Here is a 17369-nt window from a genome sequence, read left to right as displayed (position 1 = left end):
TTACCACACAACTGCACTCATATCACATGCTAGCAAAGTAATGCTCAAAATCCTTCAAGCTAGGCTTCAACAGTATGTGAAATGAGAACTTCCAGATATACAAGCTGGATTTAGAAAAGGCAGAGGAACCAGAGATCAAATTGCCAACATCTGCTGGATCATAGAAAAAGCAAGAGAATTCCAGAAGAAAACCTACTTCTGCTTCATTAACTACGCTAAAGCCTTTGACTGTGTGGATCACAACAAACTGTGGAAAATTCTTAAAGAGATGGGAGTACCAGACCACCTGACCTGCCTCCTGAGATACCTGTATGCAGGTCAAGAAGCAGCAGTTAGGACTAGACATGGAATAACAGACTGGCTCCAAAATGGGACCAGTAATCCTTCAGTATGTCAAGGCTGTATGTTGTCACCCTGCTTATTTAACTTATATGCAGAGTACATCATATGAAATGCCGGGCTGGATGGAGCACAAGCTAGAATCAAGATTGTCGGGAGAAATATCATTAACCTCACATATGCAGATTTCACCACCCTTATGGGAGAAAGCGAAGAAAAACTGAAGAACCTCTTGATGAAAGTGAAAGAGGAAAGTGAAAAAGCTGGCTTAAAACTCAACATTCAAAAAACAAAGATCATGGCATCCCATCCCATTACTTCATGGCAACTAGATGGGGAAACAATGGAAACAGCGACAGACTTTATTTCCTTGGGCTCCAAAATCACTGCAGATGGTGACTGTAGCCATGAAATTAAAAGATGCTTGCTCCTTGGAAGAAAAGCTATGACAAACCTAGACAGAGTATTAAAAAGCAGAGATATTACTTTGCCTACAAAGGTCCATCTAGTCAAAGCTATGGTTTTTCCAATAGTCAAATATGGATGTGAGAGGTGGATGATAAAAAAGACTGAGCGCCATAGAACTGATGCCTTCGAACTGTGGTGCTGAAGACTCTTGAGAGTCCTTTGGACTGCAAGGAGATCAAACCAGTCAATCCTAAAGAAAATCAACTGTAAATATTCACTGGAAGGACTGATGCTGAAGCTGAAGCTCCAATACTTTGGCCACCTGATGGGAAGAGCCGACTCATTGGAAAAGACCCTGATGCTGGGAAAGATTGAAGGCAGGAGGAGAAGCGGATGACAGAGGATGAGATGGTTGGTTTTCATCACTGACTCAATGGACATGATCTTGAGCAAACTCCAGGAGATAGTGAAGGACAGGGAATCCTGGGGTGCTGTAGTCCATGGGGTCACAAATAGTCGGACATAACTGAGCAACTGTAACAACAACAAAAGATAAAGATTAGTCTTGATGGCCCACAATTCTAAGTGAAAAGTGAAGAAAATTAGGTTCACTCTCTGAGGTTTCCACCTGCAGTGTTAGAAATGAACACTGATAAAGGAGGAAGAGTAAATTAAAATGATCCACAGAGTGAAAAACAGAGTAAGCTTAATGCTGTTGGATACCATCTTATTCCTTTTCCCTTGCAGATTATGCAGGTTGTTCTTGACTTGTTCCTATTAAGTAGCTGTTAAATATCTTATCTCACAGATTCTATATTCTGCTTATTGGTAACATTTCTTTTGTCTTGGCTGCTATGTTTTGTTATGTTCTTATTTTTTTGGAACCCCATGACAGATCTTTATTTTTTTCACAAATTTGAAAGTTAACAGTAACTGATCTTAGAAAATATTTCCTCAGCCTTATTCTTTCCTAGGCTTTTTTACCTTTTAGTATATGAACCACATAGTAGATACAAGTACCAAGTAATTTGACAATATAATTTCTATTTTCTCATTAACTCTCCTTAATATATTATATGTGTTTATAAACACCTTCTGGATAGAACATTCTTTGAAAATAAATACATGACATACATTTTTCTAGGTTAAAGGGTAGAAAAGTGCTAAATGTAATTACTTGTCTTTTTTTCAAGGATCTTTGCAAGGAATATGAAAACCAAGTGAGGAATGGAAGACTTTTCTGTACACGGGAAAGTGACCCTGTCCGTGGCCCTGATGGCAGGATACATGGCAACAAATGTGCCCTGTGTGCAGAAATTTTGTAAGTATAGATGTGGTTTCTTTGGAGTGACCTAAAAGGTGAAGTGAAGATTGACTAAAATGATGGATAAGAACAGTGTTTATGGGAAGATTTGCTGTTGAGAACTTCTGAGCATTGTTATATCCTCTACAAATCATAATACCACCTAACAAGCAAGCTCTAATATTTCTTTTTTAATACAAGTGGATTCTAGTTTCCAGTAAGATGACTGGATTACAAAATACTTATTAACATTTCTTCCCATCACCTCTGTAAGCCTTCTTGTGAGCTAGTCACAGTGTGTGTGCGCGCTCAGTCATGTCCCACTCTTTGCAACCCTATGTACAGATGGAGAGTTAAAAGCAGGCACCAGGACTGATTATTTTCCTTCAGTAATCACCACATTAGGGCTTCTCAGGTGGTGCAGTGGTAAAGCTGCCTGCCAATGCAGGAGACACAAGAGATGTGGATTTGTTCCCTTGGTCAGGAAGATCCCCGGCAGTAGGAAATGGCAATCTGCTCCAGTATTCTTGCCTGGGAAATTCCACGGACAGGGCAGCCTGGAGGGCTATGCAGTCCTTAGGGTCACAAAAGAGTTGGACATGACTAAGCAACTGAGCACACACATACATACATTACCCCACTGTGGCAGAACAGATGGGATGCCCACAAAAAAATTCATGTTCATATGTGAATGAGATTAACTCTATCTTTTCATCTTGGACATCTGGCCCTGGGAAAAGAGCAAATCCCACACCACATAAATTAGGACATATATAAAGATGGCTCAGGAAAGGTCTCATCACACTTTCTTTCAGATCCTTGAACTTTATAAGCTCTTTCCTTTGAACTGCTAGTTCTGTTGGTCAGCTGATGTCTCTTCTGTGTAGTTCATATCAAAATTATACTTCCTTGGATAAGATCTCTTAAAAATCACTGATTAAATTCAACCTTTATAACATTTAATAGTTTCATAACAATCATAATAGTTTATATTTGTATAATTTTTTCTAGTACTACCTATTGACTATCACTCTGCTCTACTGGTCTGTAAGTTCTAAGAAGACAGAATATGTGCTCATATTGCAAACTATTATATGCCCAGGGTGCTATCTAATGCTTGCCAAAAAATAATTACTAATCAAATGTTGAATAAATAATGGATGAATGTATGGATAAAGATCCCTGCTCTCAAGAAGCTTAAGGCTAACAGCAATACATGGATGTGTATGCACACGTGCACATGTGTGTGTGCGTGCACACACACTCTCTCTGCCAAAGAGAATAAAAACTATTGTATAAGAGAAGAATATCCAATATGAAAACACAGTAAAAGATGTATAACTCATTTCCACTCTGAGGTATGGGATATCTTCTTAAAGAAGGTAGAATTTAAGTTGGGGGAGATTTAAGAGAGAAGATGACAAAAAAAGATTGAGACAATGGGAAGAAATGGCAAATAGCAAACTTGAAGGCAAAATGAAAGGGGTTCTTTGGGAAAATAGTAAAGATTTCAGTGTAATCAAGGGCTTTAGGGTGATTTGAAAATGTTCGTTCTAAAACTCAGGAACACTTAGTTGTTTGTTTCTACCGGCATCTAAATGACTGTTTTGCTGCTTGAAGATTCAAAACATCTATATTCATTCCCCTTTTCGTTTCTGTCTCCAGCAAACGGCAATTTTCAGAAGAAAAAAATAAAGCAGATGAAATCTTGAGAAAGGCTAATGAAAAAGTTAAAAGAGATACTGAGGTAAGGATTAGTTTGATCAACTTAGTTATGACTTTTACAGGGTGTGTGTGTGTGTGTGTGTGTGTGTGTGTGTGTGTCTTTTACCCCAGAATGGAATGGGTACCTGCTCCAATATTCTGGCCTAGAATATTCTGTATATAGCCCATGGGGCTGCAAAGAGTTGGACACGACCGAGGACTTTCACTCATCCACTCTCCATCTTAGCTCAGATACCTACCAGCTTTCCTTTGCACTGATGCATAGGCATCCTGCCTGTTCTCTATACTTCTAGCCAGCATCCTCCTCAATCCTCAAGATTCATCTTCCATGTTGTTTTCAGAGTAGGAAACATCCACGAACCAATGGCATGATGGAAATCTAATGTTTAAAGTATACTGGGCCATTTCACTCCATGAAGAAACTACTTAAAATAGCTCACTCCCTTAGTCCATCTTCTGTCTTCACATAACTCATATTGTTAAGGTCTCAGTTTCAGTTGCTTTCTCCCTTCAATTCTATGTTACAAAGGTCTTTTAATTTTAGCTATCAAATGCCCCCCAGCTATCCTTTTGTGTTTCATTTTCAATTTCTTCCTTCTTTTTTCCTTCCTTCCCTCTCCCTCCCTCGTCTTCTATAGGTTCCCCAACTTCAGTCTTCAGCCACCTAAACTCTCCACACATCTGACTGGATAAACTTTTTAAAACAAAAGTCTGATTAGATTTTTCTCTGCTATAAATGTTGTTTTCCTGTTTCCTGTGAACAAAGTGCAGAAGTCTTTTCAAAGTTCAGTGGTCTGTTTCTGCCTTATCTTCAAATTCTCCTTTTGACCGGTTCCCAAACCGTCCTCTTCGTGTCCTGATAATTCTTTAGCCATTGTACTCATGGCTGTGATAGATTATCTGAAGATAACCTGTTCTTTTACACCTCTGGCTTTGCATATCATGATTCCTCCTGGAGTACATTTTTTGCCACACTGTTTTCCTAGACACATTCTAAAGATACAGCTCATGTATAAGTTCTTCTGGGAACTTCCTTGAATCATTCTTTCCTTTATGCTGGTGGACACTTAATTTAGGCATGTGTCATATCCCTTAGCTTTTTATATTGTAATCCCTTATCCTCTTCATTCAACATAAAGGCCAAATCACATTCATATGTAATCCCTCTAACTTAATACGTTTGTTGAATACTTAAGTGAATGAATCTTTTAAGGAGAAATATCACAAATTTTAGAAAATTCTAAACCCTAAAAGTTTTATTTTTTATCCTTAAGTCCTCTTTTCTAACATCTTTGATAAAGAATATCATACATTTATAAACGAAGAACCATCTCTAAACTGTCTGATTTCCATTATTCAGAAACTGTGCAGTGAGTATCAGGATCGTGCCAAGAATGGAGTACTTTTCTGTACCAGAGAAAATGACCCTATTCGTGGACCAGATGGGAAAATGCATGGCAACCTGTGTTCCATGTGTCAAGCCTTCTAGTGAGTACAAACTTTTAGAATGTTGAGGGGGAAAAGGATCCTATAGTAATTTAATAGAACTAACCTGTTTTCAGAACTGGGGAGGGAGCTACAGAAGTTACACAGAGAATGTTAATAATAGAGGCGGGAGTAAGTATCTAGAGCTATTTATGCCAAGATGTCTGTTTCCCCTAACATCTATTCCTTCAAACTGGAACATCCTGATTCACACAAATATCAAATTCTCCTACTGCTGAAGCTTCATATTGTGAACCTGTTGTACAAGTTTATAGGCATTTAGTCTTCCCCAAATTAACACATAAACTGCAGAAATTGATTATTGAAGTTGTACATGAAACATCCATGAACTCATAAAATAGCAGTACATGTTTCTTTTTATAATGTGACATTTCTCAGTAAGTTCTAATTGAGTTTAGTTTCAAAATCTGGGATTGGGCTCAGTTTATTTGATTGAATTCAGATTAAGTAGTTCACTACATTTACTTTGACCTTTTGCTTTGACTGACAACCATGTATGGTTGAAATACCATCAGTTAACTGTACATATCATACAATTCCATTGTACAAAACAAACAGGCTCATTTGGCTTATCAAGGTATGGCAATTATTAATCTTTTTCTATCCATCCTACATTTCCTTACAGAGAACACAGTCATGAGTAAGCAGTACATATAAATTGAATGAATAAAAGCTAGGGTATACATGACGTGGTAGATTGAACATAGACTTGAGATGAAAGCTCTTGGTTAGTTGTGGTCATATCCTGAGATTATAAGCAAAGCCCTCACTACTTCACCTTGTCTCTGTGACAAGTGGACCAGTCAGTGTGCTTTGTTAAGGCCACTTTCAGCCTCCAGGTAGAACGTCACCAAGCTAGTAGTTTTGGTATCTCCTTGATGAATGCTGATGATGTTCCTTTTCTGAGCATGGTCAAGAAAGGTAATTTTCAGAAAGCAAGTCTCCCAGATCCACAAGCATTGCTATCTTTATTTCAGTGTTAAGCAGAAACTATGAAGAAGATATGGTACTTTACCACAATGGAGGCTGTCGTGTGCTGTTTCTCATTAATATGTAGTGATAAGGGGGCCAAGTGGCTCCTTCCTAAGGAGAGAGGACAGATTAGCAGTGCAGGAACATGGAGAAGCCATTGCCTGGGTTTGGTTCTATGGATCTGTCCTTTTTCTACCCCCTCATTCAGCCAAGCAGAAGCTGAAGAAAAGAAAAAAGCTGAAGCAAAAGCAAGAAGTAAAAGAGAATCTGGAAAAGCACCCTCATATGCAGTGAGTAGACTATAATTTGAACACACTTCAAAGAACCTAAATGCTGGCATACTGCCCTGCAAAAATCCCCAGAAAACCTTAACCCTTTAATCTAGAGAAGACATTGAGATGCATGCTATAGCAGACTGATCAACTCTTGCTGCTTCTGAGACTAACTCTGTACAATGAAAAGGACTTATTTGCAGTCTGGGAAAAAAAAAGAGTGCTAGTTCTGCTTTTATTGTGTAACAGACTGGACTAGCTTTTGCTACTCAGTTTTCAGAGACACTTGGTGTATATTTTCTACAGGTGAATTTTTGAAATTTCACCTCTGAGTTGGGTTAAAAAATACCTTGCACACCTGGAAAAAACATGGGTTTTACCTTTGAAATGCTACAGTACTCATTTTCATGGCCCTATGTAAGTTATCATAACTTGTTTAAATGCTAAAAGTCAAATCCTCCCTTTCTAATTTTTTTTCCCTTAATCCAGCCACTCTCCCTAACACAGGTGGACTAAAGTTTCAAAATATCAACCAGATCGTAATACTTATCTTCTTAAAATGCACAAATAACTCATTATCAACTGAAGGATGCATTTTAGTCTCCTTAGCCCTCTTATTTGGCTCCGTACTGCCGTTCAGAAATTCAGGTGCTGCTGTAAATGCCATGTAGTCTCCAACATGTGCCCCTCAGCTCATTTTAGCAATCTCAAATGTATATTTCTCAATCTATTTCTTAACCAGGAAAATCCTACTTACTCTTCAAAGTCTCACTTAAATTATTCTAATTCCCAGAAAACATCTTCCCTGATTTCCACAATGAGATTTCATGGTCCCAACATTTGGGTTCTCAGATTTTCTTGGACCTGTATGTGTGTACTTATTTCATCCTATGTCTAGTAGAGTTTACTTGCCTCCCTCTTTTATTATGCATCCTCTGATGTCTTGTTTGTTTCCATCTCTTAGCAAATCATGAGTTTTGCTTCTTGAGTTGAATTTTATATTTGAGAGAAACACAACTAAAGTCCTGGACTCAAAAGATTAGTTTCTACCAGTGGAGATGCTCTGAACTTCTGCTTTGAATGAGGATGAAATGTATTTCTAGATTACCTTCTCTATTTTGGCAGGAGGTGTGCAGTGAATACCGCCAGTTTGTGAGAAATGGGAAACTCCCGTGCACCAGAGAGAACGATCCCGTCCAGGGCCCAGATGGGAAGATGCATGGCAACACCTGCTCCATGTGTGAGGCCTTCTTGTGAGTAGAGCTGCTGCTGGGAAAATGAGGGAGGGTTCTGTCCTTTCTGCTTCATCTCTCTCTCTTTGGGAGCTTTATTCTCTTTCTTAAATTGTGTCTGTTTCTTGTCAGTGGCGTTTGTGTGTGTGTGTGTGTGTGTGTGTGTGTGGCACATTTTAGCACAATGTTGTAATAATCCAAGAATGATTCTTACATATCACTTGCTGGTTGAGTTCCCATGGGAGTGTAAATGATCTGAAACAAGGATCATACCCTTGTGGAGTGGGATATGAAATCATCTGATATCATGTGACAGATCACTAGCAAACATACCAATATGCCAACAGTTCATACATAGTTCATAACTTATATCAACTGTAATAATCAAATATTTGAGTACTTCAGATCACTTTCAATCTGGATATTCTAGAATTCTTACTCATTTCTCTTTAAATGACTCTCTTTTAGCCAAGCAGAAGAAAAAGAAAAGAAAAAGAAGGAAGGTGAATCAAGAAATAAAAGACAAACCGAGACTACACCTTCCTTTGAGGTACGAGGACCTTCTGCAACAAGTCAGAGGCATATGGACCTGGGATCCATAGCTGGCATTCAGGGCACCCATAAATTCTCTAAAACCATATGAAACACAAGTACAGTTTGTGTTTGTGTATTTGTTTATATGTGTGCATGCATACATGTGCATAGATAACTGTTTCTAGGTTGAGGGTCTATAACTTCCATCATTTAAAATTGCTTGTGTCCTCAAAGTTATTCTAAAATTTACCAACTGATGAACCCAATTTGAGAAAAAAAGTCTAAACGTCAGGATTTTTTGCAATCTGATCCAACTTGTGTTCAACAGCTCAGACTTTCCTCCTCCTCCTTGATTTCACAGGAGCTGTGCAGTGAATACCACAAATCCAGGAAGAATGGACAGCTTCTCTGTACTCGAGAGAACGACCCCATCCAGGGGCCAGATGGGAAGATGCATGGCAACACCTGCTCTATGTGCGAGGCCTTCTTGTGAGTAGAGCCCAGGGTTTCTGAAGCTTGGGGACAAGGAACTGCTAAGGGAAGTTTTCAAATAATTATGAATAACACATTTTCCTCTTAGGCATAGCTAGCCTTTTTTTTTTTTTTTTCTGTGTCACATTTAAATGAACTGAAAAATAAAAACAAACAAAAAATCCAAAACTAAAAAACAAATGGAGAATTTTCAGATGATAACTTCTGTGACACAAAGAATACAGAATCATTTCAGGACATTTCAGAAAGATCTTTTTTTTCAGTGAAGAGACTACTCTGTGAAAACCACACTAAATGCTTTTAGTTTTCTGAAGGATTATTAACTGAAAGAGGAAATACATGAGACTATATATATTGATATCATTATGGTATATAGCAGATTTTAGGAATTTTTTGTTTTGGTTCACTATTTTTCTTTCTACTCATTCTGAGTGACCGCAAGCAACAGGATTAAAACTGATGAGAGATACAGGGAGACAGATTTGGATACAACATGAAGATGAACTCTGCGATGGTTAGAGAAGGACTGCTTCAGAAATGATGATTTTATTGTGCAGGAGTTCAATACCTCATTTATAAGGACTAAAGTATGACTCTATTCTCAATAGACAACGTGGTATGTCTTCTTAAGCTGGAGTCAATGATTTTCCTTAAGTCTTTTGCTCTTTGTCCCAAGGGATACTCTATTTTCTATATGCCTAAAATTTATGAAGGAGAAGGCAATGGCAACCCACTCCAGTACTCTTGCCTGGAAAATTCCATGGATGGAGGAGCCTGGTGGGCGGCAGTCCATGGGGTCGCTAAGAGTCAGACACGACTGAGTGACTTCACTTTCACTTTACACTTTCATGCATTGGAGAAGGAAATGGCAACCCACTCCGGTGTTCTTGCCTGGAGAATCGCAGGGACAGGGGAGCCTGGTGGGCTGCTGTCGATGGGGTTGCACAGAGTCGGACACGACTGAGGTGACTTAGCAGCAGCAGCAGCAAACCTTTGACTGTGTGGATCACAATAAACTGTGGAAAATTCTGAAAGAGATGGGAATACCAGACCACCTGACCTGCCTCTTGAGAAACCTATATGCAGGTCAGGAAGAAATAGTTAGAACTGGACATGGAACAACAGATTGGTTCCAAATAGGAAAAGGAGTATGTCAAGGCTGTATATTGTCACCCTGCTTATTTAACTTATATGCAGAGTATATCATGAGAAACGCTGGGCTGGAAGAAGCACAAGATGGAATCAAGATTGCTGGGAGAAATATCAATAACCTCAGATATGCAGATGACACCACCCTTATAGCAGAAAGTGAAGAGCTAAAAAGCCTCTTGATGAAACTGAAAGTGGAGAGTGAAAAAGTTGGTTTAAAGCTCAACATTCAGAAAACGAAGATCATGGCATCTGGTCCCATCACTTCATGGGAAATAGATGGGGAAACAGTGGAAACACTGTCAGACTTTATTTTTGGGGCTCCAAAATCACTGCAGATGGTGATTGCAGCCATGAAATCAAAAGACGCTTACTCCTTGCAAGAAAAGTTATGACCAACTAGATAACATATTCAAAAGCAGAGACATTACTTTGCCAACTAAGGTCCGTCTAGTTAAGGCTATGGTTTTTCCTGTGGTCATGTATGGATGTGAGAGTTGGACTGTGAAGAAGGCTGAGTGCCAAAGAATTGACGCTTTTGAACTGTGGTGTTGGAGAAGACTCTTGAGAGTCCCTTGGACTGCAAGGAGATCCAACCAGTCCATTCTGAAGGAGATCAGCCCTGGGATTTCTCTGGAAGGAATGATGCTAAAGCTGGAACTCCAGTACTTTGGCCACCTCATGCGAAGAGTTGACTCATCGGAAAAGACTCTGATGCTGGGAGGGATTTGGCGGCAGGAGGAGAAGGGGACGACCCAGGATGAGATGGCCGGATGGCATCGCTGACTTGATGGACGTGAGTCTGAGTGAACTCCGGGAGTTGGTGATGAACAGGGAGGCCTGGCGTGCTGCAATTCATGGGGTCACAAAGAGTCGGACACGACTGAGCGACTGAACTGAACTGAACTGAGGCTTATTTCCGTCTATTCTTGATATTAATCTTTCAGCGATGAGGAAGTAAGACTGCCACCTAGTGGTCATCTCTGCTGTTTCCTCTAACTACTTTATAAAAGGGAAATGTGTTAAATCTTACAAACGATTTAGACTCAATAAAGTTTGGATCAGTTTTCAAATAATGAAGCTTAAGAAACTCCACACTTTTGGAGCTATTTTAGTTTCTTCCATCAATGTAAAAATTCTTTATTCAATTAAAGTTTTATCTCATATTTTAAGGACATGTTAGCAAAGGTTATTGCCTTTCTTAAGAATCATGCTTTCCTCCATAGTCATTTCTTGCACACTTTAATAGTATATACAAATAGAGTTCTCAACTTTTTAAGTTTTGATTTGATCAATGAGAATTTATGCTGATTGTAACATATAAAAATTATTTTTGTCTCTATAATATGATTGAATTATCTGCATTATAGATCAAATTATGCTCTAGACTGAGCATATTAAACTCAATTTGCAACACTGTTACTTTTCCAAAATGGCTAAGAGCTGTTACTCTCATTTAAACATATGCCTGTTCTTGGAGAGTTAATTTTCAATAATGCTGATAATGCTGATGATATTGATCACTTTTATCAATCCCTTTATTATATACCAGATACTTAGTCTAATTGCTTGGCATGTATGAACTCATGTAATGCTCAGAACAGTCCTATGAGAGAAGTATTCTTATTACTTCTCCTATCCTTCCATGCTATCTCCCGCACTTAAAGATGACAAAGACACAGACTGGTTGACACTTTCTGTGTTTCTTGTTCAATTTTGCTGCAGAGTCTTTCTTCTTAATCATCATGCTATACTCCTCCCAGAAGCTAAATATTACCACTTTATAAAGAGTTTTTTTTGGAGGGGGACTTCCCTGGTGGCTCAGACAGTAAAGAATCTACCTACAACGTAGAAGACCCAGGTTCAATCCCTGGGTCTGGAAAATCCCCTGGAGAAGAGAATGGCAACCCACTCCAGCATTACTGCCTGGAGAATTCCATGGACAGAGATGCCCGGTGGGCTACAAAGATGTCCATGATCAGAGATGCCCGGTGGGCAAAAAGTCGGACATGACTGAGCCACTAATGCCTTGACTTGCATGAAGAGTTTTGTACCTTTTGCAAATGCAAAAGAATCAGCAAGTAAGAAAGTCCTATTGCAAGTTATCTGCTGAGAAGCTAAATAGGTTTCCTTGTTAATTAAGTGATTATTTCTTGAATACTGTTCTCTTGAGATGAAATAAATCATTCTAATTATTACCCAATAAAATGACACCTACTATAACTGTATCATTGGAGTTGCTTGAGAATAATGAAAGCAATGAATGATCGACCTGCGAGTGTTAAGAATCTACCATATTAAGATTCATTTCTTTTCTCTTTTTTCCTGTTTCTTACAGTCAGCAAGAAGACAGAGCAAAAGCAAAGGTGAAAAGAGAAGATACAAAGGTAATTTTATCACAAATTCTTATATTATACCCTGACACGATTTCTCTACAATAATACTCTAGGTAACTCATTAGCATAAATGCTCCCGTTTAAATTTTATGGGACACAGAAAGACAAATACCATATGATATTGCTTATATGTGGAATCTAAAAAAAGTGGTACAAATAAACCTATTTAAAAACCAGAAATAGAGTCACAGGTGTAGAAAACAAATTTAAAGTTACCTAGAGGCAAAGTTGGGAGGGGCGGTCAACTGAGAGATTGGGAGTGTGACATATACACATTACTATATATAAAAACTGGGATTCCCTTGTGGCTCAGACAGTAAAATGTTTACCCGCAATGCGGACACCTGGGTTTGATCCTTGGGTAGGGAAGATCCCCTGGAGAAGGAAATGGTAACCCACTCCAGTAGTCTTGCCTAGAAAATTCCATGGATAGAGGAGCCTGGAGGCTACAGTCCATGGGGTCACAAAAAGTCAGACATGACTAAGCAACTTCACTTTCTTTTCTTTTATAAATAAAATAGATAACTAACAGGAACCTACTGTATAGTACAGGGAACTCTCTCTATATATATAATTTCAGTTCCGTTCGGTCACTCAGTCATGTCCAACTCTTTGTGACCTCATGGACTGCAGCACACCAGGCCTCCCTGTCCATAAAAAACTCCCAGAGTTTACTCAAGCTCATGTCCATTGAGTCAGTGATGTCATCCAGCCATTTCATCCTCTTTCGTCCCCTTCTCCTCCTACCTTCAATCTTTCCCAGCATCAGGGTCTTTTCAAATGAGTCAGTTCTTTGCATCAGTTGGCAAAAGTATTGGAGTTTCAGCTTCAGCATCAGTCCTTCCAATGAATATTCAGGGTTGCTTTCCTATAGGATTGACTGGTTGGATCTCCTTGTTGTCCTAGCGACTATATCAAGAGGCTTCTCCACCACCACAGTCAAATAGTCTTATAGAAAGTTTATCTTTATTCTATTTCCTAACAAGAGCTGCAAAAGTATAAGTCTAATAATTTCGGAAGGCGGGGGGTGGTGTGGAAGTCAACAGAAATTAAAACTTTTCCTTTACACTGACTAATTTTCTCAATAACTCTGTTACCTGGAATGATATTTTTATTAATATTAGTAATTCAGAACTGAAAATTTGTTCTATCCAGAATGTCTGATTAGTTTCTAAAATCCTCTAAGCTTTTTGAATGATCTTAACACATTCTTCCTTCTCTTCACTCACACAGTTATTCTTCTGTTTCAAATATGCATCCTCCAACCCTGGACTCTATCTGTCAAGTAACTTTCAAAAAGATGTCAATCAGTTTCTCCAGGCATCATACTTTCCTATTTGCTCTCCCCAGATCTTTATTTCAGATATGTCTTTATTTACTTTGAGAATGTTTTTTCTCTTCTTTCTCAATCTTTTAAAGACAAATGGAGGCTTATAATATTCTTTATTTTGGGGGGCTCCAAAATCACTGCAGATGGTGATTGCAGCCATGAAATTAAAAGACGCTTACTCCTTGGAAGAAAAGTTATGACCAACCTAGATAGTATATTCAAAAGCAGAGACATTACTTTGCTGACTAAGGTCCGTCTAGTCAAGGCTATGGTTTTTCCTGTGGTCATGTATGGATGTGAGAGTTGGACTGTGAAGAAGGCTGAGTGCTGAAGAATTGACGCTTTTGAACTGTGGTGTTGGAGAAGACTCTTGAGAGTCCCTTGGACTGCAAGGAGATCAACCCTGGGATTTCTTTGGAAGGACTGACACTAAAGCTGAAACTCCAGTACTTAGGCCACCTCATGAGAAGAGTTGACTCATTGGAAAAGATTCTGATGCTGGGAGGGATTGGGGGCAGGAGGAGAAGGGGACGACCAAGGATGAGATGGATGGATGGCATCACAGACTTGAAGGACGTGAGTCTGAGTGAACTCCGGGAGATGGTGATGAACAGGGAGGCCTGGCGTGCTTCAATTCATGGGGTCGCAAAGAGTCGGACACGACTGAGCGACTGAACTGAACTCAATATTCTTTGGGGGGGGGGGCACATTCATTTAAAAATGTCCAGCTTTACTGAGATATAATTGAATTAAAACATTGGGTAAGGTGTATAGCTTGTTGATTTGGTACCTTATAAGTTGGAAAATGCTTGCCACCAAAGCTTTGGTGAACAACTCCATCATGTCACATAATTACATTTGTCTTTTGTGTGGAGAACATTTAGTCTCTTAGGAACTTTTACAAATATAATACAGTATTGTTAACTATAATCACCATAAACTAGAACTTATAACTGCAAGATTGTATCCTTTGATTACTTTCTCTCTCTCTCTCTCACACACACACACACAGTAAACACCATTTAATTCAGTTTCTGTGAATTTGGCTTTTGGGGATTCCACAGATAAGTGATACTATACAGTACTTGTTTTTCTCTGACTTATTTTACTTAGCATAATACACTCAAGTTTTGTCCAAATTGTTGTAAATGGCAGGATTTCCTTCTTTTTCATGAAGACCTAGTAATATTCTCAGTTTTTCCAGGAAGCCTCCTCTTCTAGGCCTGTTGAATTTCCTCCCCTTTGATCTTTCCTAGCTTTTATAGACTGTGATGTGCGACACATCATTTATTTTATTTTATTTTGGTCTCCACCAATTTTATCAGCCTTCCTCTGCACCTCGGTTGTAAGCATCAAGAGGATGCTGATGTTAAACATTTTCAGATCCACTAAACAGTCAGTACAATTCTGAGTCCACGATGGAAGACTTTTAAATGCTCACTGATTTACTGCTACATTAATCACTTTTTTTTTCTTAATTCTGCATTACTTCTTCTTCATAACAGACGGAAGTGTAGGAAACCACTCTGAGAGTGTATTTTCTTCATGTTCTAGGAACTCTGCAGTGAGTTTCGGAACCAGGTGAGGAACGGAATGCTCATATGCACCAGGGAGAATGACCCTGTCCGTGGCCCGGATGGCAAAATGCATGGAAACAAGTGTGCCATGTGTGCAAGCCTGTTGTGAGTGTCTAAGCTCTTCTCTCCCCTTTATTCTCTTTATAATTTATCAGCCCTGAGTCTCAGTTTCTCCATAAATGTGTAGAATATAGACCATGACTTGAATGCTAGACAATTTTAAAAGCACATGGAAAAGACATTAAGTAACACTGGATCACACAATGACAATGTTATTCTCTATTCAGCTATCTTTCTATCTTCTAGCTAAGGAATGGGAAGAGTCTTAATTTAGTGCAAATATGTTTTTAACACCTGACAATCATCATTTGTAACAAAAAGCGACCAGAAGTTTGATGATCTGGGTGAGATTAAGTGTTTGGTCCCCTACCCCTGACATTTTATGATTCTGTGAGTATACTCAGATACCAGTTAAGGGAAAACCAGCTGAACACAAGTCTCTGGGGTCAGTGTGTAAACACTTCTAAAATAGCCTAAGTAAGAAATGGAATAGAATGGATTGCATTTATCTTTCCAGGGGTCTTACCATATGCAGGTGAAATAAATACTCTGATAAGTGGCTTATTCTAAGAGAGTGAAATCTGTAAGAGGCAGGCCCCATGAGGGATGTTTACTAAAAGTCTGCTGCTTTAGCCATGTCCAGGTCTTCTGGGCCACTGTTTTTCTGAGTGGAGCCAGAGCTCTATTGTGTAGGGCAATACAGAGATGGATTATTACCACCTCTGCTTCACTTCCTCTTTAGATTCTCAATCCTCTAGTGAGCCTCACACTAAAATGCTGAAAAATATTTAAATAATATTTGTGTAAAGAAGTGCATAGTTATTGCCCCTTAACTTTCACATGTCTTGGTCTAATCTAAGTATATTCACATAGTTCCTTAGAGGAAAGATTAACAGGGGCAGTCAATAAAAAGTGCCTGAGATTCAAGAAATCAGGGTTCTCCTCTTATCTGCTTGATTTGCTAGTACTGTATTAGATGATTATATTAGATGTGATAAATGCTAAGGATTTTTCCAGCTCTAATATGCTATATGTCTGTAGAAAATAACAAGAATGTCAGAATTTTAGGCTCATGATTGACCTCAAAATGTTAGTTGTTGAATCTTCTTGGACTTGAATCATTATTATACTCTCAAACTTGAGTTTCAATCTGAATATTAATTCCATGAAAAAATATTAAACTTTTAAATTCTATATTAAAACATGATTCATTGCCATTATGAGCCCCTCATCTGCTATGGTATCACCCCTTGCTCTCATCATTAATATGGTAATTATTTAGATATAAAAAGCAATTTTAAAATTTTTTTAAAATTAAAAAGAAAATCAAGGCAACTGTGACTTTTTTTCTGGATCATTGATTGAAGTCACTGAAAAAAAATACTACCCGAGGTCCATATACTGATAAAAAAGCGTACTAGATTTATTTTTTTTTAAGGATGATTGTAAACTACTGAATTTATCTGCATTACTGGGCAAAGTATTAGTACATATTGATTGGATAAATTTGTACTGAAGACTAAATCTGACATTTGGTCTGGAAGATTCTTACTCCTTTTTAAAATACATTACTGAAGAGAATGAGAAATTGCATTTAGCTTGTATCTTCTGTATTTTATTGCAGCAAACTTGAAGAAGAAGAGAAGAAAAATAATGGCAAGGAAGAAAAGGATAAAGCTAGGTTTGTGAAAGCTAAGAGAGAAGCAGTACAGGTAATTGCTTCATGTCATCAGAGCCACATAAATATTCCATTCTATCTGGGCGAGGCTCCTGCTTCCACTGTCCTCAGTGACTCTGCAAACTGAGGAGTTATATTTGGATCCCCATACTTAAGAAGATTCCTTCTTCTTTATGCAGCTTATCTATCTCATATCTGATCTAGTGCTTGTGCATTTAAGAAGATAACCACCCTTTCCTCCACTGACCACGTGAATTATAGTAATCGTGGGAAAGATGTATCTGAATGCAAACCAACAGAGGTAGAGTTTAGACTTTTCTCCACATTGTTTTGTATTAGAATGTTTAGTTTAAAACAAAATCCCAGTTCATTCTCTGTAAGATCTTGAGAAAATTA

General features: G+C 38.5%; 1 protein-coding gene across 5 annotated transcripts in view; it reads left to right on the top strand.

Moving 5' to 3' along the window:
* Positions 1–17369, top strand: part of SPINK5 (serine peptidase inhibitor Kazal type 5) — an 85076-nt gene that overhangs the window by 26977 nt on the left and 40730 nt on the right. For 3 of the 5 annotated variants that reach the window (XM_040239754.1, XM_040239755.1, XM_040239752.1), the window contains exons 9-18: positions 1941–2068; positions 3716–3797; positions 5136–5263; positions 6462–6543; positions 7651–7778; positions 8226–8307; positions 8653–8780; positions 12271–12319; positions 15213–15340; positions 16920–17007. In XM_040239754.1, the coding sequence (XP_040095688.1) occupies positions 1941–2068; positions 3716–3797; positions 5136–5263; positions 6462–6543; positions 7651–7778; positions 8226–8307; positions 8653–8780; positions 12271–12319; positions 15213–15340; positions 16920–17007 (1023 nt within the window). The remainder of the gene's footprint in view (positions 1–1940; positions 2069–3715; positions 3798–5135; positions 5264–6461; positions 6544–7650; positions 7779–8225; positions 8308–8652; positions 8781–12270; positions 12320–15212; positions 15341–16919; positions 17008–17369) is intronic. The other 2 variants (XM_040239753.1, XM_040239756.1) reach the window with 2 other exon arrangements.

This window comes from Oryx dammah, unplaced genomic scaffold (genome assembly GCF_014754425.2).
Source record: "Oryx dammah isolate SB20612 unplaced genomic scaffold, SCBI_Odam_1.1 HiC_scaffold_5, whole genome shotgun sequence".
Classification (NCBI taxonomy): domain Eukaryota; kingdom Metazoa; phylum Chordata; class Mammalia; order Artiodactyla; family Bovidae; genus Oryx; species Oryx dammah.
The sequence above is the reverse complement of the archived record's forward strand: the minus strand, read 5'-3'. Positions and strand labels throughout refer to the sequence as shown.